We start from the raw sequence: 24,885 nt of genomic DNA, 5'->3' as shown, positions 1-24,885 counted from the left end.
GAAATATTTTTAAGTATAATAATACATAACTTTATTCAACTGGCAGTAAACAAGGGTATTTTGCTTTAACTTTTTAACTTTCGTCTCCACTTTAGAACAAATGAGCAGATGAACTCGTGTTTTGTCATGTTTTGTCAGTAGTTGCTACTCTGAGGAAAAAGAGAAAGCAATCCGGTTGTCGTTGCAACAGTGGTAACAATAATACCACTCGGAAACCATGGTGGGAAATAGTCTGTTTCCACTTTAAACACACATCATTAGATACAATCAGCGATCATGTCCTCTTGACCACATTTCTTTCATACACTGTGTTAAAGGAAAATTCACAGACACGCTTGTTTGTTTAGTGTCAGCAGTCACAGCAGCACTGTCCCCTCTCATTCATGGATTTCTCCTCAGACAAAGAGGCTGAGACAGAGGTGTAACAGACGGATATATCACTGTGATGATGTGAGCGCGGCGCAGTCTTGTGAGCTGAGTGCCTCAGCATGATTCACTGCTGCTGATTGCTGACAGTTTATGTCATGGTTTTCCCCCGGCTCAGCTGCCTACGTTTTTCCATTTCGTCGATCCGCTGGAACAACATCTGGACTCTCCAAAAGCCAAGCTCCCCTTTTTTGTTTGTTTAAAATGAAACGTTTCCCACAGTGTTCACACTTCTCGGATGAACATTTCAGAGAATTGCAAAAGCTGACGTCGTGTGATCTGGCTGAAGAAGTGACCGAAAACAGGGGGAACGTGTCAGGAAATGGGAGTAAATGCTTCACGTTTTCCAAAAAAACAAAACAAAACAGGGTCTTGAAACACAAGAAGAGTCGCAGAATTCAGAGGCAACGCTCGCTCAGATCTTTGCCAAAAATGTGCTGAGTGGGGTATAAAAGAGTTGTCGTGGGCAGAGCCGGGTAGGAGGGTCGGGCACAAGAAGCTGAGGGGGGGGAAGGAGGGAGGAGGAGGAGGTGGGGGGTGAACTTTAGGGAGGCTGCCACAGAAAAGGGGTGGGTTGGAGGAGAGATTTAGTGTTGGGGCAGGCACATGGTGGTTGGGGGTAGATGGAAAGAGAAAGGGGAAAGAGGGAGCTGTGGATCTGAGTTCAAACTGCAAGCTGTGCTCAGAGAGAGAGCAGGAATGTGGCTCAGCGTGGGAATGAAGATGCTCTGACATGTTGAGAGACACTCTTTAAGTCTTGACGGATATATGAACCTCCCCGGCTGTATGATGAAAATATCCCGTAAGTAGGCGATTATTTGTTACCGGAAATAAGCTATAGTTTGTGTTGATTGAGGGATTTTGGAGGGCGGACACATTAGGGCCTTGGCTTCGGTGATGATGACGTCTTGTTTTTCTTCACAGTAAGCCCGGGTCGGATGAATCTGGTATTTATGTTGTTCTCCAAAAAGAGTGTGAAAGGCGGAGGATTAGTGTTAGTCACAGTGTTTTGCTGTCAGAGAGAAAAAAAAACAAAAACAAAGCGTATCATAAAAAAAAAAAAAAAAAATCTTCGAAGGTTTTCAGCCTGTAAATATTATTGTGTGGGAGTGGAAGGTGAACGAGCCTTTTAAAACTGTCATCGTTTTGGCAGCGTTTTGTGTCCGCTCTGCCAAGGTGTGCCATATCTCTACCTGTGGCACTTTGTCACATGTCATATCTCAGCCAGGAATTGCATAACCAGTGTTTTCTCGATAGTGATTGTTGCATAAAAGCAGATTGTAAAAGCAGGAGTCATCCCTTGCCACGGATACCTTAACCATACACAGCTTTTTGACATTCGGGGGGGGGGGGGCTTTGTCGTGCAGCCAAACTGGGTTTCATCCCTTTGTGAAACTGTAATTTTATACTGTACACAGTTTTAAAGCTGTGGGTTGTGGAGAGCAAACACAAGTTCTCATTCATTGGCACGGTGCCCGTCCAGCCTTTTATCCACAAGAGATTTTCCTTAGAGAGAGGATGAGAGGACAGAATGTCTCGGTATCGTGTTACAGAATGCCAAACAGAGAGGAATTCCCAGCTCGTGTTACTTGCTCCCAGTGGTCCAACCTGCGGCTGTGGGACACAAGAGGACCTGGCAGCGCTCTCACTACGCGCCGCAGTCGAATAATACAGGCCTGATATTATTCACCTGGGAGGGAAGCCTAGCTGCACAAAAAAGCCCTCAGCTCCCGGTGATACAGGTGGGAACAGAGCGGCTCCTGGCAGCCAACACATGTTGACTCAACTGCTGGTTACAGGGGTAAACAGTGGAGGGTTTTTTGTCATCCAAGGACACAGGGAACTGTTAATATTTATTCAGTTGTGGGTCAGTCTGACGACCAAAGTCACTTCTCATTGATTTCTCTGCGAGGCAGACGTGAAGCAGCACAGGTGAGTCCTGGCACAACAGTTTAGTAGTAAAAAGAGGTGATAGCAGTATCTCGTTCGCAAGGTTACCGTCGCTGTAATTGCACAGCATTGTGTGATGAATGAGCGCGGTTCGTGTTTCAGCCGTAGTGTGACAGGCACAGACAGGGAGTGGAGCTCAGATATGTGATGGGAGAGCTGTTTGTTACCCGTGGGTGATTCCTCTTGGACGGGATGTTTACGCTCTTTACATTGTGGAGAGCTGGCTGAATCTCGGGTGTGTGTGTGTGTGTGTGTGTGTGTGTGTGTGAGAATAAGAAGCAGTGGGAAGTTTATTAGCTGCCTGAAACTGGTAAGAGTACTTTTGTCTTTCAAGTCTGTGCGTTATAGTTTTCTTATTTAAGTGATTTATTTTCATAATTGACCGCATTGGCGTTGTGATTTGTAATTGCCGTTTGAAGCTGTGAAGTGACTTATTTTGGATATAAGTGAAGGAAAGCTTCTCTATTTGCGGCAAAATACTCTCCTCACATGTTTTCTGATTCTTTAGATTAGATTCTTCTGTTCGATTTCCTATTTTTTTCATCAATTCACCTATTAGTTTTTTTTCTTTATTAACTGATTTGTTGTTCAGTCGATAAAACATCAGAACATGGTGATAAAAACGATGATAGTACAAGTTTCCAATTTCCAGTTTTCTTTCCTAACCCCAGTCCAAGAGAATTATTTATTTATAAAACTAATAACAGTTCTCACATGTGGGACCAGAGAAGAATTAATCACATAAACAACTAATCAGCTCTGAACATTGTCCTGATTAATTTTTTGTTTTCCATTAATGGACAATTTGTTACAGTAAAGTGAAGGAAAACTGTCTCTACATGTATATGTAAAGAATACATTTGACATCACGGGTGCAAGCGAGCTTTAATTTAGTTATTAATGAAACATGATTTTGTATATTATTTCTTGATCTAATGCAGACTGTGTGCTGTAGCACTAGTGTGTCAGACTGATGTCTCACCGAGGCGGTAAATGGCACCCACCTCTATTAGCATTAATGGAAAGGTGCCAACGGTCTGTTTCCTCTCCTTGTCATCAGCGGCTCTGAAGCCTGCAGACGGCTCGGCCTGCAGTTCAGCAGCAGCAGCAGCAGCAGCAGCAGCAGCATGTGATCCTGACGGCCGGGGTCATTTGTTTATCAGAAAGTCAGAGTGATAGCTCGCCTGGACTGTACTAAGGATTCCCAGAAAGCTCTGTAGTTTTACAGTTGTGTAACGTTGTTGAGGGCTGAAAGTAATGATTGTTTTTATCGTTGATTTATCTGTTGATTATTTTCTCGATTAATCAATCAGTTATTGGTTCTGTAAAAATGTCAGAAAATGGTGAAAAACATCGATGAGTGTTTACCAGAGCACAAGATGATGTCATCTGATGTCTTGTCAAAACGGATTAATCCATCATTAATTTAACAGCTGACAGCTAATCGATTAATCGTTGCAGCTCTGGAGCTTTTGTCTTAAAATTGGTTACTTCTCTTTTAACATGTGATTTACATGATAGTCTCTCTGGCTTTACTCAGTGTATGGTGCTGTCCTTTTCTTGTCCTTTCCTTTTTTAAATGATCATTTCACCCAAAAATGTAGAGTTTGGCATTATCTACTCACCCCTGTGCAGAGGGAAAGTCAGGAGAAGTTTCATAGCCCAAAAAACATTTTGGAGCAGAACAACATTGTCGTAAACGACTGAAGTATATGGGGACTTCTTTTAAAATGTCAAATTAAACATTGGAAAAAATAATAATAATAACACCATGTCTGGCTTAATCTAAGTGTCCAGAAGCCCAGAGATCATAACTTGAAGATTTGAAGAGATATTCTTTACACCGTTTCTAAACTAGCTGCTAAGGTAGCTTTATCTCACACCCTGTGTGAAGGGTGAGTGGATATAGACAGGATTTTCATTTTTGGGTGAATTTATCCTTTAAAAGTAAAAAAACGGCAGATGGTTATATAATGTCCCGTGTATCCCATTCATGTGAGTGAGCTGCTATACCTCCGCCCAGACAGGCTGACCTGCGGGGTCACCATCACATCCAAGTTATCTCAGAATAATCAGACTGGGGAAGGGGTCCGATTTCACAATCACCCATAAGTCTGCTGTGTTTTCTGGGAAACCAGGTGCGGGGGAGTTGATGCTGCTTTCTCTTGTTGTTTTGTCAAAATGAAAACGTCTTCCTGTGGTTTGGTTTCACTTTTTATCCCTGTTTCAAAACACCTACTCTCTTGTCTTTTCAGAAATTGAGGCGAAGGAGGCGTGTGACTGGCTGCGGGCAGCAGGATTTCCCCAGTATGCTCAGCTCTTTGAAGGTAATAAAGGCACTCAGTGAACTCCCACGCACATTCATCACAAAGAGGGGAAATGTTGTTTGGTTAAAAGATGGAGAAGAATGAATGAAAGGACTCTGTGATGAACCAAAAAAAAAGAGGCATTTTTCGTCACGGCTAATTTTATATCTGTTATGGAGTGAAACGCTGAACTTTAATGTGGCCTTTTCTAAGATGGTGAGTGAATAATGGCACACAGTGTCATCTGCTCTGACGCCTTTGGTCCCAAATGATGTGCACAGAACCATGTATTCACGGGGTGCACAGTGAGCCTCATTTACACAACTGTCCTCAGGAAGCCTCGCAGCTACGGCTCCAGTCGGATCCCCAGACACCACAAAACAAGCGGAACGTCAGCTGCTTTTAAGGTCTAATCTTCTCCGAGCTAAGGTTACTACATAAACATGTCTGCTGTGCTTAAAGACTGAAGTCATGGGAAGAAATGGGTTTTTATCAGAGCTTAAAGGAGCTCGACTCCCTCAGATCTCTGTGCCGAGGCCAGACGTTTGATGTGCTTCAGTGCAATATATTTGTTTGCTGACAGTTTGTACATAGTTGTAACGGAGCTCCAGCCCTGATAATGGCTGCTGGAGTGCACAGCTTCACTCCTGGTGCAGGGCGTCATGTATTAGAAATGACATTAATGAAGAAAATATCTTATTATCATATTTCAAAGCCTCCAGTATCTCCGAGTGTCTGTCCCATCAAAGAACAGACCGAGCCTTGTTGAGGTCTTAGCGTTCGACGCGGCTTCTGCTTTTCATAAAAAAGTTAACGACTTCTCATGAATGTGGTGGAATGTTCGATTCAGAGGGTCTGGATTCAGTCTCTCGAGTTATGTAAGAGGAGGCCCATACCCAGAGCAAGACGTAATGCCTGCACAAGCCCGAGCGCCGTTATTTGGGCAAATTCTGTCTCTTCCCATCAGCATCACATGCAAAACAAGTTTGACGGTCTCCCAGCATTCATTGTACTTCTGGAAAGAATGTGGTTTCCAGATCTTTCCTTCCAGTTTCTCCCATCCATGAGCTCTGTCTGAAATATCACATGTCATTTAGACACTTGCCTCATTTTTGTGGGTTTTTTTTTTTTTTTTTTTTCTTTCAGATTCCCAATTCCCCATTGACATAACTCCGGTGAAAAGAGATCATGACTTCCTGGACAAAGATCTCGTGGAACCTCTGTGCAGGTAACCAGATGTTTGATTGACACTGTGAGGACATCATGAGTGTTTCTATCGCAAGGGCTAGGGTCCAACTTCAGTTCAGGGGGCATTATTTTAACTCCAAAAAGTCCCTGGTCTGGGGTTAGTTCTTTCGGAAAAAAAAAATATACATATGAGGCCTACAGCACTGAACATTTCTGATCGGTCGTGTACTCACAGCATTAAGGACCCTGACACGCCTGGCTGACGTGTCGGGCCCTTCGATGAGCACTTTTGGCACGAGTTGATTCTTGTCTGCGGCTTTTTCAGCCAGCTGAGCAAGTAAAACGATTCATGCAAACACGTAATCCCACAAAAGCGGTTTGTATATTCTGAGTTCTTTTCTTTGGTCTAGCTCCCTGAAAAAGCCGCCTTTGGGACTAAAAGTTGCATAATATTATCACTTCCTTGCCAGGAGTTAAGGTGAGAATCCTTATATGAGCTTCCCTTTATAATCAGAACATTATGTAACTTGCATTTTCTAATCCTTGGTATGAAGAATCTCATTAAAAAAAGACAATTTTCCACGCGCTTACTGTTTATTGAATTTATTACCTCACTCCATTAGATGTTCATCTGTCAAGACTAAACATACTAATTTAACAAATTCCAAAAACACTGGCAGGAATCCTCCTCAGTATTCTGAGCCTCTCCCTGACGTAACAGCATGACAAACGTCTGATGTGTGTGTTTTTCTCCCCAATTAGCCAGACAGTATTAAGAATAGACGAGTGCACTAAGCCAACGACTGGTGGGTCCGCATCGCTCCCTTGTAGGGCAAGGCGGCCCGTGCACTTTTCTCCAAGCCGAGATGAAAACAGCACTTGAATTACCCCGGTAACCATGGCAACCGTCCCGAGCGGGGAGCGCGAGGGTTGCCTCACACGGCTCAATATACTGTGACTCTAAACAACCCTAAAGCAACTCATCTAAATTCCAAAGTAGCCACGGGATAAATGGAAGACAATTGGAAACAGTTCCACCTCCAACGTGATTCTGCCCATGACTTCCCAGCATCTCTATGGTGACATAAGGATGGCTTTGTTGTCGGTTGCGCCGCTTCTGTCTAGTGTGAAAAAATAAATGCCACCCTACGTGCTGTGGGTGTCTTTGATAGAACTGAAACTGATAGATATTTCATGTATGTGAGTGCTCTCCCAGATCTCCCCGGCTGAGCAGCCCCCTATTTTAGCAGCCACAGTCAAAGCTCTTTAGGCCGGTGGAATAAAAGGGCCCCCAGCTTAGAAATCCTCTCTTCACTTGGGTCCCACTATCTACAGTAACAATCATGAGAACTTTTTGTTTGCCTAACCCCAACCATCCACAGCACACAGGGATAGTTACAGCCTTCATCCGAGGCCGTTTACTGCCACAGCACAATGCTCTCAATCTGTAAAAAAAAAAAAAAAAAGGAAAAAAAAGACTGTAATATGTGGAGCCGTTAAAGCTTGTGATTATCATACCGCAAATGTGTTTCCTTTTGTGTAAAGCCAAGGCACAATGAGCTGGGGTGAACTCTGTCATGCCGTCATCTTTTCCCCTGCGCTATTGTTGGTTCATGTAATGTTTTCGGTGCCGTTACTTAATATATCCCAGTTTGCACACCCACAAAACCTCTAATCACTGAGCACATGCTCCAAGGCTCAGACTTTTGGTTTGATTAAAAATATTGCAAACGTTTCATTGCCACTGCGAGAAAACTCGAGTTCAGGGGAGCTGCAGCAGTAGTTTTTCAAAAGCAAAGTTTTCTTATTGCTCTTGAGAAAAACGATTACAAACTGCATGTTATATGGATTGAAACACGTTGTGATTAGGGCAGACATGTGGCTAATCCATTGCTTTCCCTTAATTTGACCTTTAATCAAACTACTTCACACCACCTTTCAAGCCACAACCCTTTAAATCCACTGCAGAGACAAAAAGAACAGAGCAACTGACAATTGCCGCCGTTCATTAGGTTTAGGAGTTTGTGGCACGGACAAACTCAATTTCCCTCCGGGTCTGGTTGTATGTCCAGACCAGAAGCTGATCCAGTTAACACATAACAGCCCCGCACAAAGGGATTTCTGGAGAGCTCATTAGGGGTAACTATTTTGATGTTTTCTCTCGGAACAGTTCTCATCCTCGGGCAATTTGTCTTTCAGGCGACTCAACACCTTGAACAAGTGTGCCTCTATGAAACTTGACGTGAACCTTCCGAAGAAGAAAGTAAGTGTCGACTGTAGATCATGCGCCCTATCATCACAATGACGCTTCTGCAGTATTTGACTTTGAAGATGAATTATTGTATGAAAAGTGCAACAACATGAGAAGTGTGACACTTCAGTATCTCCCCAAACGTCTATTTTCCAAACTTAAAAAAAAAAAAAAACCCCTGATTCATTTGGTAAAAAGACAACTTATCAGCCGAGAGCTGTGTCGTGCTTTCTTTCTTTCTCTTTTGAAACATAGCACTTTGTACTCGTGTGCATTGTCAGGATTTTACCCCTCAAAAAGCCTCATTCCTTTACTTGAATATCACAGTTGTCATTTGAACTGTGTAAGAAATAAAAGACAAACGTCAGCACCTCCATAAGAAATGGTGTTTTCTTACAAAGAAAGTCATACATCTGCTTCCTGCAGCAACACAAACATAATCTGGCTTCATCCCTGTAACCCAGATTCTATGATATTTGAGACTGTGCCATTGTTGTATTCATGTCTTTTTAGCGTGAATACTTTTTATGTGTCCCTACTTTGGACTGTAGCCTGCTGGCTCGCATTCATTTTCCTGCCTTGGTCTATTTATGGAAAACTCTTCAAGTCAACAGAATCATTTGTCTGGTGTTACATCACCATTGGCTGTATAATGTTATTAAATCTGAGCAGAAGCATCCTCCAGCTATTTCCTGCATTTCCTGTGAAACTGTTCTTTGTGGTGGAGATGATATGTGTCGTGCTGTATGCGCCTAGCTTCACAAGCCAGCTGATGTTTTTACGCATGACTAAAAGAGGAATAACTAATTATCTTAGTAAGTAAGGTCTGAAAAATATGCAGAGCCTGTCTAGGTTATTTTTATATCAGGCTCAATTATTTTATTTCCACACTGTGCACTGTATGTGTTTGTGTGATCCTTCTAATTTAATTGGGTAGTTATGAAGATCATTTTGAGAGGCCTAAATGGAAGCATCCATTCTGGAAAAGAAGGTGAAAAATGCTCAATTAAATCATGTAAGCTGTGATGTAACATCATCCGTCTTTCCACAGAGTGAAGACTCTGATGAAGAAGACCTGTTTGCTATCAGTGACAAATGGACCTTTGAGTGGAGCAGCCGGCGCTGGTCCAGGTTACAGGACATTGATTGTCTGCTGGAAAATCACGGAGAAGGTCAGCCCTCCGGGGACGGCGTGCCTCTGAGAACCACCACCAGCAGTGAGAGTGTTCTGACAGACCTCAGCGAGCAGGAGGTCTCCTCCCTGCACAGTGAAAGCAGCGGCGGCAGCGGCCACAGGGGCCTCAGCACAGAGGACTCGGACTGCTCCAACCGCACCTGCTCGGATTCTGCGGCAATGCCAGACTCTACTTCCCTCACAATGCCTCACATCCCCAAAGAAATCGCTCACTACGGCTCGCTACCTGATAAGCACGGCAAGACAAGCCGCATCCGTGCCAAAGACTTCCTGAAGCGCATGGAGACACTGCGCTCTCGGGGAACTCTGGGAAGGGGGCGTAAGACGTTGGTGATCAGCTCTCCGGTGCTGCAGCACGAGGCCCAGGCTATGAAGACGCTGCGTTGTGTCGAGATCATAAATGGAGATGGGGGAGCTCCAGAAATCCCGTCCGACAAAGTTCTGCCGTCCCACTCCAGCAGTGAAGGTAGCAGCCATTCCAGTGGCAGCGCTGTCAGCACACCCAGCCTGAAAGAGCGTAAGCCTCACCGGGCCGACCACAAGCGCAGCGGCATGTATCTGGAGGACATAGACATCTTCTCGGGCACTCCAGTGAATAAAGTCGCAGAACAAAACCGCAGGAATGAGTTCTGCTCCTATGAAGACCTGGTGGTCCACATTCCCAAAGACCACAAGCCAGGAACCTTCCCCAAAGCACTGTCCATAGAGAGCCTGTCCCCAACAAACGGGGCCTCTATCAACTGGCACACGGGCAGCATGCACCTGGATTCCCCACTGATTTCCAGCAGGAAGGACCCCAGGCCCGTCACCCAGTGCTGCTCCAGAGGCAGCCGCATCAGTGTGTACGATAATGTTCCCGGCTCGCATCTGTACGCCAGCACGGGAGACCTGATCGACCTGGAGAAAGAGGACCTGTTCCCTCACCTGGACGATATCTTGCTGCATGTCAATGGTCTCCAGCAGATAGTGGACCATTGGTCTCAGAATGTGTTGCCCGTTGGAGAAGGGCTGGCGCAGCTGGACGGTGCGAGTGAAGACTTGGGGGGCCTGCAGTCCTCTAGTCAGATCACGTTGGACTTTGAGGGAAATTCTGTCACGGAAAGTCAGACCACACCTAGTTACGGTGACAGAGACAGAGTATCGCTCGCTGAGACAGAATCTACGAGGCTCAGGGAAAGGAGGGATTCTGGAGTAGGTGCCTCGCTTACGAGACCTAACCGGTAAGACTCATGGAGCTGTATTGCAAATACTGGAATATTTTAAATCTCTTCTGTGAACAAAAAGAAAAATGTTACATTTTTCATCTTTCATCTTTTATTGCTTTAGGTTACGATGGCCCAGCTTTCAGATATCTAATCGTCTGAGTCACTCAGTGGCTTCGCTGCAGATTACGAACCAGTCCGCAGGCCAGCTGAGTCTGTTGCAGAAGTTTTCTCTGCTGCGTCTTACTGCAATCATGGAGAAGTACTCCTTGTCCAACAAGCATGGCTGGACCTGGTAAGTTTAACATCCATTTGATATGTGATGTACTGAATCTTTTAATTGACTTCCTTTGAACAGATTCATTTTAGGTTTACAAGCTGTTAATACTCTTCGGGGCTTCGGTAGTAACAGATTACATGTAATTGGGATTATGTCATTATTCGGATTGCATTTGAAAAAACATATGATTAGACTGTAGAAAGATTGTTAAGGATAACTTGGTTACATTTTTCATCTTTAAAATATGACAATTTAAAAAATACTCAACTTTTTTCACCAATGCTTGATTAACCCATAAAAAGCAAATCTGGCATATGGGGTTCAACTTTGATCAAATCAATCATTTGATTGTTTTGCAAAAGGCATTTTATTTGCATTAAATCAAATATTGTGGCAACGTCCTTTTTTAGGTTAATGTTCATTGTTTTGCCCCATGTTTAGCCAGTAGACAAGGCGTCAAAGATGTTGTGTTGATGTCTCTCCCAGGTCTGTCCCAAAGTTCATGAAGAGAATGAAGGTACCAGACTATAAGGATAAGAATGTGTTTGGAGTGCCTCTCATCGTGCATGTGCAGCGTTCTGGACAGCCGCTGCCCCTCGGCCTGCAGCAGGCCCTGCGGTACCTGAGGAGCCAGTGTCTTGACCAGGTCAGCCACTGCTTACACACTCTCAGGTTGCATCTGACTTGCATTTTCACGTGTGATGTAACAAACATTCTGGTTTATCTAATGTGTATGACACGGTGTAAGGTTTCAGTGCACAATGAATGACACAGGTTGGAGGCAGATAGACTAGTAGTGTAATAACAATACGTGAGCGGAACTGCTGTTCAATGCATTCTGCTGGCAGCTGTCAAGTCAACATGAACGCTCCTGTTTTTGGCTTCCAGGTGGGTCTCTTTCGTAAGTCCGGGGTGAAGTCTCGAATTCAAGCTCTCAGGCAGATGAATGAGAGTTCTCCGGACAATGTGAACTATGAGGATCAGTCTGCCTATGATGTGGCTGATATGGTGAAGCAGTTCTTCCGAGATCTGCCCGAGCCTCTGCTCACCAGCAAATTGGGGGAGACCTTCCTCCATATCTACCAATGTAAGGACATAAATCTCTCTGTCATTGCCTTGTGTCCCATGTCAGGTTTTGATTTAATGTCTCACTTTGTTGTGTTTTAATTTGGAGAACATTGTGAACCTAACATAGAACACACATAACAATTTCAAATGACCTTTGGCAGCTAATAATTGCTTTTCTCTCCTCTATCACTGTGTCTGTAAAGCAGAAATAATACAAATCACTTCTCTCCAATGTGCAGATGTGCCGAAGGACCAAAGGTTGCAAGCCGTCCAGGCAGCCATCATGTTGATGTCAGATGAAAATCGGGAGGTGCTGCAGACACTGCTCTGTTTCCTCAGTGATGTCACATCCTCCGTGGAGGAGAACCAGATGACACCCATGAACATCGCTGTGTGCCTGGCGCCCTCCCTTTTTCACCTCAACATACTCAAGAAAGATAACCTCTCACCAAGGTAATTCTTTTTCTTGTCTTTTTTTTTAGTCTTGCAGTTTCCCCCATAAAAAAAAGAGCAAGACATGCGTGCATTCTATTAACGTCTGCATGATTATCTTCACGTATGACTCCATAAAGATAGACATAAAATGTGTTACAGAGTCGTCTCAGCCCTCAGGGGTGCAGTAGATTACTCTCTATCTGGGCCAGTTTTAAAAGGACGTGGCACTCTTTTTAAAGCTCAGTGTTTTATGAGATCATGCTGTGTACAAACAAAGCAAAGCTCTCTAATTTACCATGTTGAAATTGTTGCCAAAGGGATCAAAGGGGTTTCCCGCAGAGTGGAGGAAGGGTTTATTTACTGTGTTTGGTGACCGGGGGACTCTGCTGGCCTAATAAGTTCCTCTCCCCATAATCCCCCAGGGCAATGCAGAAGAAGTACGCCACTGGCCGACCGGACCAGAAGGATCTGAATGAAAACTTAGCAGCAACACAGGGCCTGGCTCATATGATCATAGAGTGCAACCGTCTCTTTGAGGTACAACAACCTGCGGTTGAGATGATGCAAGAATTTCAAGCCTGGGTGCAATATCCACAGGCCACCCCCTGTTTATGTTTGCTGTCAGTCTTACCTCATGCTTTTATACATCCATTAGATCCCTCATGAGATGGTTACTCAGTCGCGTAATTCATACGTGGAGGCCGACTTGCATGCACCGACAATTGGCGAGCTATGCAAGCAGCTGGAGGATGATGACGGAACGTACCAAACGCATATGGAGGGGAGGCTCCAGAACCTGCTTAAAGAGGGCAGAGAAAAGTCCAAGTACTGGATGTCCTGCAGCAGCTCTGATAACACAGAGCTCTACTATAAGAAGGTTGGTGTTCTTCTTAGACAGTAGTACATCACAATAATCCCAGTGTCACTTATCAACTTAAGGTATCAAATGATTATCAATAATACGAAAAAGTAACAAGCCATACTTGATACCTCACGCATGGATCTTGCTTTCAGATCCACAAGTTAACATGATGGTTTATGTCTGTGTGTCCCGTCCAGGTGGGAGATGGGAACCCTTTGAGACGCTGGCGAGTGGCCGTGGAGGTTGAAGCGCCACCATCTGTAGTGTTGAACCGTGTGCTGCGAGAGCGCCACCTGTGGGACGTGGATCTGCTGCAGTGGAAAGTGTGTGAGACACTGGACAAGCAGACTGAGGTGTTTCAGTATGTCCTGAATCGCATGCCCCCTCATCAAAGCAGGGACTTTGTGGTCCTCAGGTGAGTTGGGAAAACGCAACATTGTTTGCAAGTATGCAAAATTTGTTTTCCCTAAAGATACAAACTCAATCACTTTCTTCTTATCCAAGGTCATGGAGGACAGACTTGCCCAAAGGTGCCTGCTCCCTGGTTTCTGTGTCTATAGAGCACGAGGATTGTCCTCCTGTTGGAGGTGTACGAGCTATCGTCCTGGAGTCCAACTACCTGCTGGAGCCATGTGGCTCAGGAAAGTCAAGACTCACTCACATCTGCAGAGTGGACTTGAAGTAAGTCCCACAAATATCTTAATACATTTAGATGTGTGACTATAGTTACATTTAAAAAAAATATTTTTCTGAAGTTCCTGTATGTGCTTGTATTCTAATTACACTGTTATGGTTTCAGGGGAAGGACTCCAGACTGGTACAATAAAGCCTTCGGTCACCTTTGTGCCGCAGAAGCTGCCAGGATCCGCAACTCCTTCCAGCCAATAATCACAGACGGCCCTGAGACCAAAATCTGAACTCTTTGCCAGTTGTGTCTGCTCAGCCTTGACATCAAGATTGAGCCTTTGAGTCAATGTTAACAGGCCGACACATAGACCCCAGAACTAAAGCACAGTTTATTCAGTTTTCTCCAGAGTAGAAATGCTCCGAAGATAATGTTGAGCTCCTCTGTACTTGCACAATGACAAAAGAGGACATCTTATAGGTGCTGAGCATAATTACTCAATGGGAAATTAATCATCCTGCCAATGTCCTTAGCGTTAGGATTTTATTTACCTTCATGTTGCTAAACCTGTATATTATGATAATTATTATCTTTAATAATATTGTATTACTTTTGCTTTAATCTACAATGTCTAGGACATTCAAGCTCTTAAACGCTTCTGGGAAGCATGTATATGTTATTCATTTCAGATTTAAAGCTATAATTATTATGATGTAGACTCAAGTGTCTGTATATATATGTGAATATACTGTACATGCAAATAAGATGTATATATTGTATATATGTGAAGGGATAAATAGTACATATGTTAATATCCTATATATTGATTCTTTCACTTTCCTGTAATACACATGGTACAAAATTGTAAGCTGGTTTTACTTTGCTTCAGTATTGCCATTTCGGAATGGGTGTAATTTTATTAAACTTTGACCTCCTATGGTTGTGAAAAGAATGACTTAAGGTTTGACTTGATCATACCTGCGTAAGGGTACTGGATTGTGCAGCCAAGTACAAGAGACATCATTTTTTAATAAAACTTTCAAAAGTATGAAATGTTTGCATGCAGTGATTCTTTATCGCGCCGCCATGTCAAACAGATGGAACAAGACATTTTAAGGAGTTGTGCAGTAATGGGCTTGTGAAGGAGTCTCAATAGCAGTTATAGAAAATGTGCATATACACTAACTTGTACTGACATAAAACACAGCTCTTCCTGATCTTGGATGGGAGGGACCTCTACTGGCCATTCAAAGGAAACACATGATTGCAGGCACTGCACATGGGAGAATAGATTGACATGGAGACCTTATCTGAGCTTTCAATTAACTTTTTAAACAAACATAACGGCCATTCAGAGTGAAATGCAAACATTTTTTTTCATTTATCTTGTCTGGCCTTGCATGGAAAGAGAAAGGCTTGAAAACATAACCCTGGCTGATTGTCATTTCTGTCCACTAGATGGCCCTTTCTGATCAGCCAATGACAATTCAACTTAGCCGAGACAATATTGAAATTAAGGCTTCCTTTCAACCCTAACCCATTACCCATTTTTTGAACAGGCTTTTTCAACAGATATTTAAGGTTAGAACACAAAATGACAATGTTAATGTTTCAGTCTTAAGGGATGCCCCACAAACAATGAAAGCTTGAAAAATTAACACCATTTAGTACCTGTTCAAAGCCTTACTGAGACATAGTTAGAGGTCGTGGCAGCTCAGACATGTTGCAGGTATATAAAAAAGTGAGATGCTGTTGTGGCAGACCTTACTGATCATTATGAACAATGCTGCAGGCCGTTGAGTCTGGATCTGCTTCTCTTATTCAGTTCCCTGTATATTCTCTTAGCGTGTGAATAGCAAAGTCAAACCCCCACCACTGACCTCTATTCACATACCGGCTGGTTTTATGGTTCTTCTTAACAAGGTTCAAGCTTAACAGAGGGGGTGGGAGTATTAGAGGGAGTTCCTGGAAGTAATTTCCCACCGACGGTAAAAGGACATTATTAGTCGGTCACATTGGGACATAGGAATACAAAAAGCAATAGCTGTAAGGGCATTTTGCACAACTGAACTGAGAAAATTAAGGTTGTGTTTGCTAATTCAAAGATATAGTATTATGAAAGTACTTTTGGCTCATAATAGCTCATAAGAATACAGTGCGATAAAAAACGACCAACATCACAGGGTGAAATTACATTTCATCTACTCATAGGTGAACAGGCGAAATAATCTGATTGGCAGTTGTTATGCACTGCATATGTGCAAATCAAATTAAGCTATAAAACTGTTCAGTAATATACATCATATGTAGCTTTATAAAGCCTGCAATTATTGCTACCTCTTTTGAAACCATGCTGACACAGATCAGCTTAACGAGGTCAGGAAATGCAAGCTCAGCTTCTGGCTGTCAGTCAGCAGGATGGACAGGATTGTTGCCAAGCTGTCGGTGTCAGTCACTTTTATGTAACCACTGGAACTGCTATGTTAGTTGTTATTACATACTGTATATCTCTTTCCATAAGACTTAGCGAAGTAAAACAGGCCATAAATGTAATATTGGAGAAGTCACTCTTCTTGATACTGTATCATAAAACATTCAAAACAAAAGATACATATGTAAATGTAAAGTGAATTTCTGATAATGTCAGTATATTCTTAGAATTCTGTCTGTAGTTAGCAGATCAATGTGCCAAAAAGCAGACCCTTATACTAATTCAACGAGAGCACTGGGAGAAAACTTGACTCATAGTTTACGGAGGTTATTGATCTAACTATAACAGAATTAGTTGTACTGCTTTGCATTGATGGTCAGGGTCACCTTTGTGTCTCACAGACTGATCAATATATCTCTTGCACCAGAAGCTCAAACTGTAATGAAACTAGTTCACATTTATATGAAAGGAGGAAGAATCTGTATAACAATAATACAAGTCAAATGTTCACATGTTCGTGAGAACAATGTTCAGGTGGACAGTCAAGCATGGCCTTAAGCAAAAAGATAGTCTGAATGGTTCAGCGTCTGGTCTCTCAATTAAATGATAACCTTTAAGACACCTATTAATAAAAGCAAACCATCACACCTTTATAGCTTTAATTAACCTAACAGCCACTGTAATAAAATTTAAACGACCATAAAACTCATATCTCATTTAAGTCCGGGCTACTGGTCCTATAGACCAAAATGACTTGAGCTTTTTTCACTGTTTTAAACTTAAACACTGACAACCATGAACCATTATCCATTCGTAGGAGTATGTGCTAGACCCAAAGGTAAGGGCGTCCACGAAAAGTGGTGGGTCTCAGATGCAAAAAGTCTTCTGAATGGTCTTCAACATATGCGACTGTAGGCAATGTAATGATGAGACTGTATGAGGTCACAAGAAATACTCATGGTAAGGGAAAACACTTACATAATGCCGCATTAAAATTAATTTAATCTCATTTGTTAACATTTCTTGATGAAAGATTGTTGGGGGTAATTTTGCAATTTGAAACCCTTAGAGTAAGTTGGGCTGGTATGATTTGGTGATCCAGTTGCCTAAAAGTTTACTGGCTACACCTGTGCTGTCCCAGCCATCACTAATTATAATACAGTATAAGCTTATTTCTGTATCTCTTTAATTTCGAATGATTTTACGTTTCACATTTAAATAACAATGTTTAATATCTCCATTCAGACCGGATACGTAAGTCACATAACTTCCGGCTGCCATCTTTGTTTTGGGACCCTAAAGCTATCATCTTGAGCAGTAGCCAAGTTATTATTATTACCTAACCGGATGGGTTTAACTCACCAACAGGCAAACTTTATTAAATGGATGTGTGTCGCAATATAAAACTACAGCTTATCTGTCTATAATTAGCCATGCTAAGCTCCAGGAAGTGCTCCGTACTGCGCTGCTCCCACCTGCCCGCTGGGCGGCTCGGGGAGGCCCCCTCGCTAGCGGTCAGTCTCCGGCTCTCCGGCTCCATCATCTCAGCCAGCGCAGGCGTGGTGAGCGGAACCGCAGGCAGGGGGCGGCAACATGGCGGTGACAGCAGCGCAGGCACGGAGACGCGCATCCAGGAGAGCGGCACATACACACATCTTTGTGTACACAGCGCAGGTCAGTCAGCTCAGTTAACCGGCTGGCACCGACAACACACCGGACTCCCTCACCGGAACTCCTGAGAGTGGATCTAACTGACACAGAGTGGGTTCTTGTTTGTGTTTTGTTTTTGTTTTTCGGGGCTTCGCGAGTCTTCTCTTTCTTCTCTCTCATTTCTTCTTGATGCTTCGGAGCAGTGATTCAATTCATCACAAGGGGGAAGACGTGTAACAAGCCTCTCCCGAAGAGCCGCCCGGTCTGGGTGGACATGACAAGCGAGAGACCGGTGACAATGCCGGGTTCGGTGTCGCTCTCGGACCGACAGCCTCCTCCAAGTCACAGGCAACACGCGGCTGCAGTCTCCGCTGCCGCCGCCGGTGAGACGATGATGATGTCCGGCTCAGGTTCAGTGGTCCTCCCGGCTGGGATTATCAATCCATCGGTTCCTATCCGGAATATCAAAATGAAATTTGCTGTTCTCATCGGACTGATCCAGGTCGGAGAGGTTAGCAACCGTGATATTGTGGAAACGGTGCTGAATTTGGTGAGTAAACGTGTTTCCCCCCCTTTCCTCTCTTTTCACTCTGTGACTGGACGTTAATGCTTGTAATCCCAAATCGAGAGTGCTGTTCAGTTGCACCAATAACAATGTTGACGTGCAACAAAACGGTGTCATTTTTAATATCGACACAGTGCAAATAATTATCGAATTATTGGCTGCACTAATGTGAACAAGTGCCACGGGATATGTGCGAGCGAACAGCCAGTGGACAGCCAGAAGTCACACATGCACCCAGACAAGGTGGGATGAGGGATGCTGATCCAAAACCAGCCCTCAAGTTTTCAAGTTCAGCAACTTCTCTGTGTGACTTGTTAACCAAGCAGGCTGATGTGAATGATGTCAGTGTAGGTAAAAATACACACCTGCTGGGATTTAAATGTATTGTGAATACTGCATTGTTTGCTGCTGCGCAATTTAGGCAATTTCCAAAGGCATTTTGTGTTGATCGAGTGTAATGTAGGTGAACAGAGGCAACATGCATCTGCTGCTGCTGCTTCTGCTGTGTGTGTGTGTGTGTGTGTCTGTGGAGGTCCCCATAACATGCCAGGGACTGTGGCTGTTGATAGGGTTGCAACTCATCAGTTGATTATGTTCATGATTTATTGTTTTATTAATTAAATGTCAAAAATAGGTGAGAAATGCTGATCACAATTTCCCGGAGCGTGAAGTGATCAGATCGCTTGTTTTGTCCCACCAACAGTCCAAAGCACAAATACTCTACCATGAAATGTGGCAAAGAGAAGCTGTAAATCCTTACATTTAAGATGGGGATCAATGATAAGGACTTTGTTCAGCTGATTATGGATAACCCATAATTAACTTCTTCTCATGGTAAATGAGATAACCGATAATCACATTTTTGTCTTTTAAAAAGGAAGTTCCTTACCTGCAGTTTATGCACACCGGAGGGACCTGTGGGTAAGAAATGCGAGAAGACGCAGTGAGCAAAGATGGATGATTAATAATCCACAGCTCTGATAACATTGGTTGTGTTAAAAACAGACTTTATTCCACCTATCCTTACCCTGGAATGTGGGACACGTATTACAAGTTGCAAACATGTTGTTTTCCTCTGAACCCGTAAAAAACTTGTTTGGCTCTTCAGTCTAAACTGTGTGGCTCTATCCAGGTGCAGCAGTTTGATGTCAAGAGCACAATGGCTGCATTCCTTCTTTTATGATTATAATGATAATAATAATAGCTTTATTTATAGAGCACATTTAAAAACAGAGCTGACAAAGTGCTTTGGCAGACAGAACAAAAGAGCGATACTCAGAAAGATGATATAACAGGATTAATGCTCAATTAACAGTCAAGCCAAACTAGTTAACACAAGAAGGCAAAAGAAGAGAACACATAAACATACATATGGTATATATACGTATGTTCATATATATATATAAACCACCATCAGATGAAATGAACAACGCCAGGCAGATACTGTTAAATGGCCGATAATATATACACAATATACAATATACATGTGTGTGTAGAATGCATCTCTAATTTAAGATGCTGAAACAAGCAAATGTTTGACATTTTTGCTTGGAAAATGACTGAAACAATTAATCAGGTATCAAAATAGTTGGCAGTTCGTTTTCTTTCCATCTGTTAATCCCTCCATTGACAAATCATTGATGCTTTCATAAGCGGTTTTCAGGGAATTCATAACTGCTAACACCTCTAAGAGGAGGGCTCAAGAACCAGTCAGTGTTAGGCGATAATTTGGGCTCCGCAGCTCCTCAGCAGTGTGTTAATAAGGATGAATATTCTTGGTGTACCCTGGAGTCGCTCCTAACGGAAGTGTGAAAACTTGTGTGTGTTTGATGCTGGTCTTCCCCAGATCAATATTGACCCGGGGACTATTTTCTCTCTAGCCTTTTTCTTCCGCTTTCTCACCAGACCTGAAGTGTCTGCTCTCATAATTCGCTGTATGATATCATAACAGACGTAGCAAAGCGAGAGGAGAGTGAGAAGCAACGATTGTCAGCAGAAGGTGGTTGAGGATTTGAGACCAGGGTTAGCCTAGTAAATGAAGACAGCTCCATCCATTGGCACAGTGTAACATGATATGAAAGGACCGTAGAAGGAACTTACACCTTTGCTTTGACCATCTGCAGTAGTACTACAGCAGAGCCTGTTTGCAGTGGTTTCGCCTCTCCTTGTTAGCACACTAGAGATTAATTACGACCTGTTCTGGCACAACAGAAATCCACTTTGTGGAGCAGGACAAATTGTAGCCCTTGGCATGTTCAGACATGAGAGTAGTACTGCAATGGCTGGAGTCTCTGACACCTTGGCCTCTCACACTTTGAGAGTGCTATTTTCACAGGAAATGTGTTCAAGGAATAACACGCAGTGGTCTACACTGATTGTCTAGACAATAGACAATTATTTGAACCAGACGCTGATCTTGTTTTAGTCATTTCTCTATTGTACTGTTACTGAATGCAGGGCTTAATTAATGTCACATCTGCCTCCTCTGTGCATGTTTATATTGTAAAGTAATTGCTCTGACATGCATCATACAGCAGCGCACTTCATTCGTTTTCTCAGTGATGTACAGGTCCCCAAACTTTTGAATGACAGTTTTAATTAACGGAGGCCATTACTGCTTTGCTGTGGTGTATTATTTAGGATATCACATCAGTGTGAATTGATTTGATTTGTTTGCAAAGAAAAATACAACCTCCATCCATAATATGTGCATACAAATGAACCACATATATTGCAGCAATCATGGCACCAGATGACACCGTAATTGTTATTATATCAGCCTCTTCATCAAAATGACATCACAAAGTGTGCATGAATAATACCAGAGAGAAGAAGGTGGCGAAAGCTATCATGCAAGCAAGCTCTCCGCCTGTAAGATGCCATGGCTACGGAAATTGTTATGCTCATAAATGCAGATTTTGTTTGAAGTGAGGAGACGGTCTGAAGATCCTGAAGGATCCTTAACTGTTTCTCATGGGGTCCAATTTGCGGAGTAATGAAATAATAATGTCCTTCTTTCCGTCCAAGGAGCATCCCGGGAAAGTTGTGAGCAGGAGATCTTGAACATCTATCATGAAAAAGTGTCTTATTCTGGTATTTAAAAATAAAATTGTTATTCAGCTGAAGTTCTTCTTGAACTCCTTAGATGGGAGATGTGATCATTAAATTGATCTGATATTACAGCTCCTTAACATAATAAGCATAGAAACCAATCTTAGATGTTGAGACGGGACTTTTCGTCAGATTTATAAAATGGGCAGCACCCATCAGAAAGATCCAACTGTAGAGTGTAAAACATTACATTAGAGTGTCCCAGAACCCTCAGCTCTGCAAATATTTTACTCTCTGCTGGCATTTTTTTCTCCTCATCAAAATGACATTAACTTATTAATTTACTGCAGTGTTCCTGTCATGGAATATGCAGATCTGGAGCCTTTCTTAACATAACACAAGCAGAACCACTGCGGACAGTTTGTCTGTTTATCTCTTGGGTTGACATGGATAAGACTGTCAATCGGTTCACATACACATACAGGGCTCCAGGCTGTGACTATTTTGGTTTCAAATATGGCTGTAGATCTGTCAAGTGCTACTGAACACTTTCATTGGTTGTACCGGTGGAACTGAAATTAAGTTATTAATTTATTTTATTTCTGTTGAAGTTACCACAATTTATTTTTGCATATGCTACTATTTGAATGCATTTTCACCTTTTTTCAGATTTTAACTCATATACATACCGTGTTAAAATGTAGTATTAGGTGCATCTAAATGATGTGCTGTTGCGCCTAGATGAAGCAGTTACGCACACCATCAAACCACTGTGAAAAGTTAGTCTGGAGCCCTACATATTTCATTTTAATATTATGGTATGAAAAACAGAATAATGTGAATTCTAGTGTGATAATTGCCCTCTCTGGCTTGAAATGGCTCATAAAGTAGTCAGCAAAAAACACTACTTGCATAGAAATAAGATGGTGTTTATGACCCCTTCATTTCTTTTTTGTCTTCATTCTCTCTCCCAATAGGTTGTTGTTTTTTCGGCTGGTGGTTTTGTTATTCTCTGCCTTTAGGTGTGTGTGTATGTCAGTGTATCCCTTTGACCTTGTGTAATAGTAATAGAATAAAAACAGTGCGCCTGACCACTTAGTTATACTACTTTCCATATTAGATCATATAATCAGATCATTGCCCTCATGGTGAGGATACACAGCCAACAACAATAACAGGTAATCAACTGCTTCTCATGGTTGATACCATTAAGATAACCCATAAATTCCCATTTTTGTATTTCTTTTCAAAAGGTAATTCGCTGTAGTTTATGTAAGCCCAAGGGTAAGAAAGGCTAAGATTTAGTGCTGTTTTCAGCTGCATCTTAAGCTCAGGTTTCCATCTAACTCTGATCATAGATATTGATCATACATCTTTATCAAATTTTGGTACAGGATAGATGATACCGATTGTTGTCTTCTAACCATTACGTTGGAATCAAAGTGCATTTTTGTCTCCTACTCAGATAGTCAGACACTTTGCAACAGGTCAGCTGACCCTCTTCAAGACATGAAAAAAGGAGTGGGTATTTCTGCCGTGCTCTTTGTCACTTAATCATTCAGTGAACAGTTCTCTGACAAAAGAGAAAGTCGCATTGCTCAATGGCAAGTCAACTATGATCACATGGGTAATGGAGAGAGGTGTGAAAAGAAGTTCACCTTGATCCTGTCATTTGGGAGGAATTTCTCATGTGCTGTCGACAAGTGGTTGATGTTAACACAAAAACATGAAATACACTGTTGGTACCCTTGAGTGCCATGCCAGGTCAGAGTTATTGTCAAGCTTGTTTAGACCTTGTTCAAGCGACACTCCTCCCAAATTATATTCTTTTAGTATCCATCACTCCCTCGCTGTAGACTTTAAGGGTGGGTGTTATAAGCGGTGGATTCGTTCTTTATAAAGAACTGAAGCTGCTGTCAACTTGAACATTGGTGGTTACAACGCTTAATAGTAGAAAAAAGTATGGAAAACATACACTTGTTCAATATAGTCCGCTTATCTACCATCCATTTATAAGCTTGCGTTCCACATGTTCGTGTATAATCCAATATGGCAAAATACAGTTTCCGTTTGCAGCGCCTGCAGTTAGCTGTTTGTGTTTGTGGCTTGCAATCACATTTGCTTCTCAAGGGAGTCTCAAGGGACTGCTTGAAAAAAAAAGTAACAAACAGGTACAGTGTGAAGAATTTGATGAGAATTATGTGTTTGGATACTGCAGAGAGTGTAAACAAACACGGACGAAGATAATGCTTCAGGAGTGGGTGATAAGTTTCTACATTATGGATATGTACAGCGTAGGGCTGTAATGATTGATCCATTGGTTTTAAACTATTAGTTGGTGCATAGTCAGGTTGACTATTTTTACTAAAGAAAAAGGGGAAATATCTGGTTCTGCCTTTTTAAATGAAATTTTCAGTTTTCTTTATTCATCTGTGAAAAACAAAATCTTTACATTGTGGACAAAATAAGGCATTCAGGTACTCCATCATGGCCTTTTGGGAACACTGATGGACATTGACATGGTCATTTTATAGCCCAAAACAACTAATCGATTACTCAAGAAAATAGTCGACTGCAGCCCTATAATACAGATTTATTTAGATATGAAGTCAAGCTGACCAGAGTAGACCAAGTTTTTTTTTCATCAATATCAAAACCCCCCCTACATCGCCTTTCAAGCCTCAGGGGTGGAGTGTTGTGTATTAAAAAGATATTTGATGGATTTTCTCTTTAACGACGTTTCACCTTGCTGGCTCCATGAAGTGGTAACGAAATCCTGTTCTAGTTTCCAAACATAGAATTTTACTTCAAAACATTTCCAGGATAAATTCCTCTCACAAGAGGTGCATTACTCTTGCTACTGCAGTATTCCCTTACCGTCTGCCTCAGTGATTTTATAGTTAATTCTCTGATATGACTTTGAATTGCCAGCTTAGATAGAAAGCACACCAGCCTGCTGAGACACTTTGAATGAGAAAATGACAGATTCTCAGTATTTCATATGCCTGTGCTGCTTCGTTAAATATATGATCACCAATAGTTGCCAAATCAATTATTTTCATTAGCTTAATGGCATTACACGCGCTACTACAATTATCCTTATGACAGGCGCAACGATGCACATTGGACTATGATTAGTAATCACTCATCCTTGCTGTTTTTGATTAGGAGATGCTTTCGAGAGTAATTTTCCTGAATCAGAACTGAATAAAGAAAGGAAAATCTCTAAGGTGAAAAACGTTTTTTATGTGAGGATATTGTTGTTTGGAAAGCCAAATTAGTCAGGATGCGGGCCTTTTGTTGGGTGATGTGGCTGGAGAGTTGGTGTGCCTGAACCAAGTGACTGCTCTCCAGACTTTAAGCAGAGTTCACTGGAGCTTTACTGATTATATGCTTCTAA

At 42.4% G+C, this 24,885-nt stretch overlaps 2 protein-coding genes across 11 annotated transcripts in view; both read left to right on the top strand.

Moving 5' to 3' along the window:
- The window catches only part of stard13b (StAR related lipid transfer domain containing 13b), a 71,636-nt gene extending 56,800 nt beyond the window's left edge, over window positions 1-14,836 (top strand). For 3 of the 8 annotated variants that reach the window (XM_030404228.1, XM_030404230.1, XM_030404229.1), the window contains 13 exons: window positions 4,632-4,703; window positions 5,829-5,910; window positions 8,070-8,133; window positions 9,173-10,536; window positions 10,643-10,813; window positions 11,285-11,444; window positions 11,687-11,885; window positions 12,106-12,319; window positions 12,724-12,838; window positions 12,957-13,178; window positions 13,361-13,578; window positions 13,668-13,844; window positions 13,963-14,836. In XM_030404228.1, the coding sequence (XP_030260088.1) occupies window positions 4,632-4,703; window positions 5,829-5,910; window positions 8,070-8,133; window positions 9,173-10,536; window positions 10,643-10,813; window positions 11,285-11,444; window positions 11,687-11,885; window positions 12,106-12,319; window positions 12,724-12,838; window positions 12,957-13,178; window positions 13,361-13,578; window positions 13,668-13,844; window positions 13,963-14,080 (3,176 nt within the window). In that variant the 3' untranslated portion in view covers window positions 14,081-14,836. Of the gene's footprint in view, window positions 1-1,033; window positions 1,229-2,149; window positions 2,169-2,340; window positions 2,359-2,420; window positions 2,687-4,631; window positions 4,704-5,828; window positions 5,911-8,069; window positions 8,134-9,172; window positions 10,537-10,642; window positions 10,814-11,284; window positions 11,445-11,686; window positions 11,886-12,105; window positions 12,320-12,723; window positions 12,839-12,956; window positions 13,179-13,360; window positions 13,579-13,667; window positions 13,845-13,962 lie in introns of those variants that run through there. The other 5 variants (XM_030404231.1, XM_030404247.1, XM_030404239.1 and 2 more) reach the window with 5 other exon arrangements.
- A 2,698-nt stretch (window positions 14,837-17,534) lies between these two features.
- Window positions 17,535-24,885, top strand: part of LOC115574613 (neurobeachin-like) — a 228,094-nt gene continuing 220,743 nt past the window's right edge. For all 3 annotated transcript variants that reach the window (XM_030406282.1, XM_030406278.1, XM_030406270.1), the window contains exon 1: window positions 17,535-18,419. In XM_030406282.1, the coding sequence (XP_030262142.1) occupies window positions 18,144-18,419 (276 nt within the window). In that variant the 5' untranslated portion in view covers window positions 17,535-18,143. The remainder of the gene's footprint in view (window positions 18,420-24,885) is intronic.

Source organism: Sparus aurata, chromosome 2 (assembly GCF_900880675.1).
Source record: "Sparus aurata chromosome 2, fSpaAur1.1, whole genome shotgun sequence".
Taxonomy (NCBI): domain Eukaryota; kingdom Metazoa; phylum Chordata; class Actinopteri; order Spariformes; family Sparidae; genus Sparus; species Sparus aurata.
The sequence above is the reverse complement of the archived record's forward strand: the minus strand, read 5'-3'. Positions and strand labels throughout refer to the sequence as shown.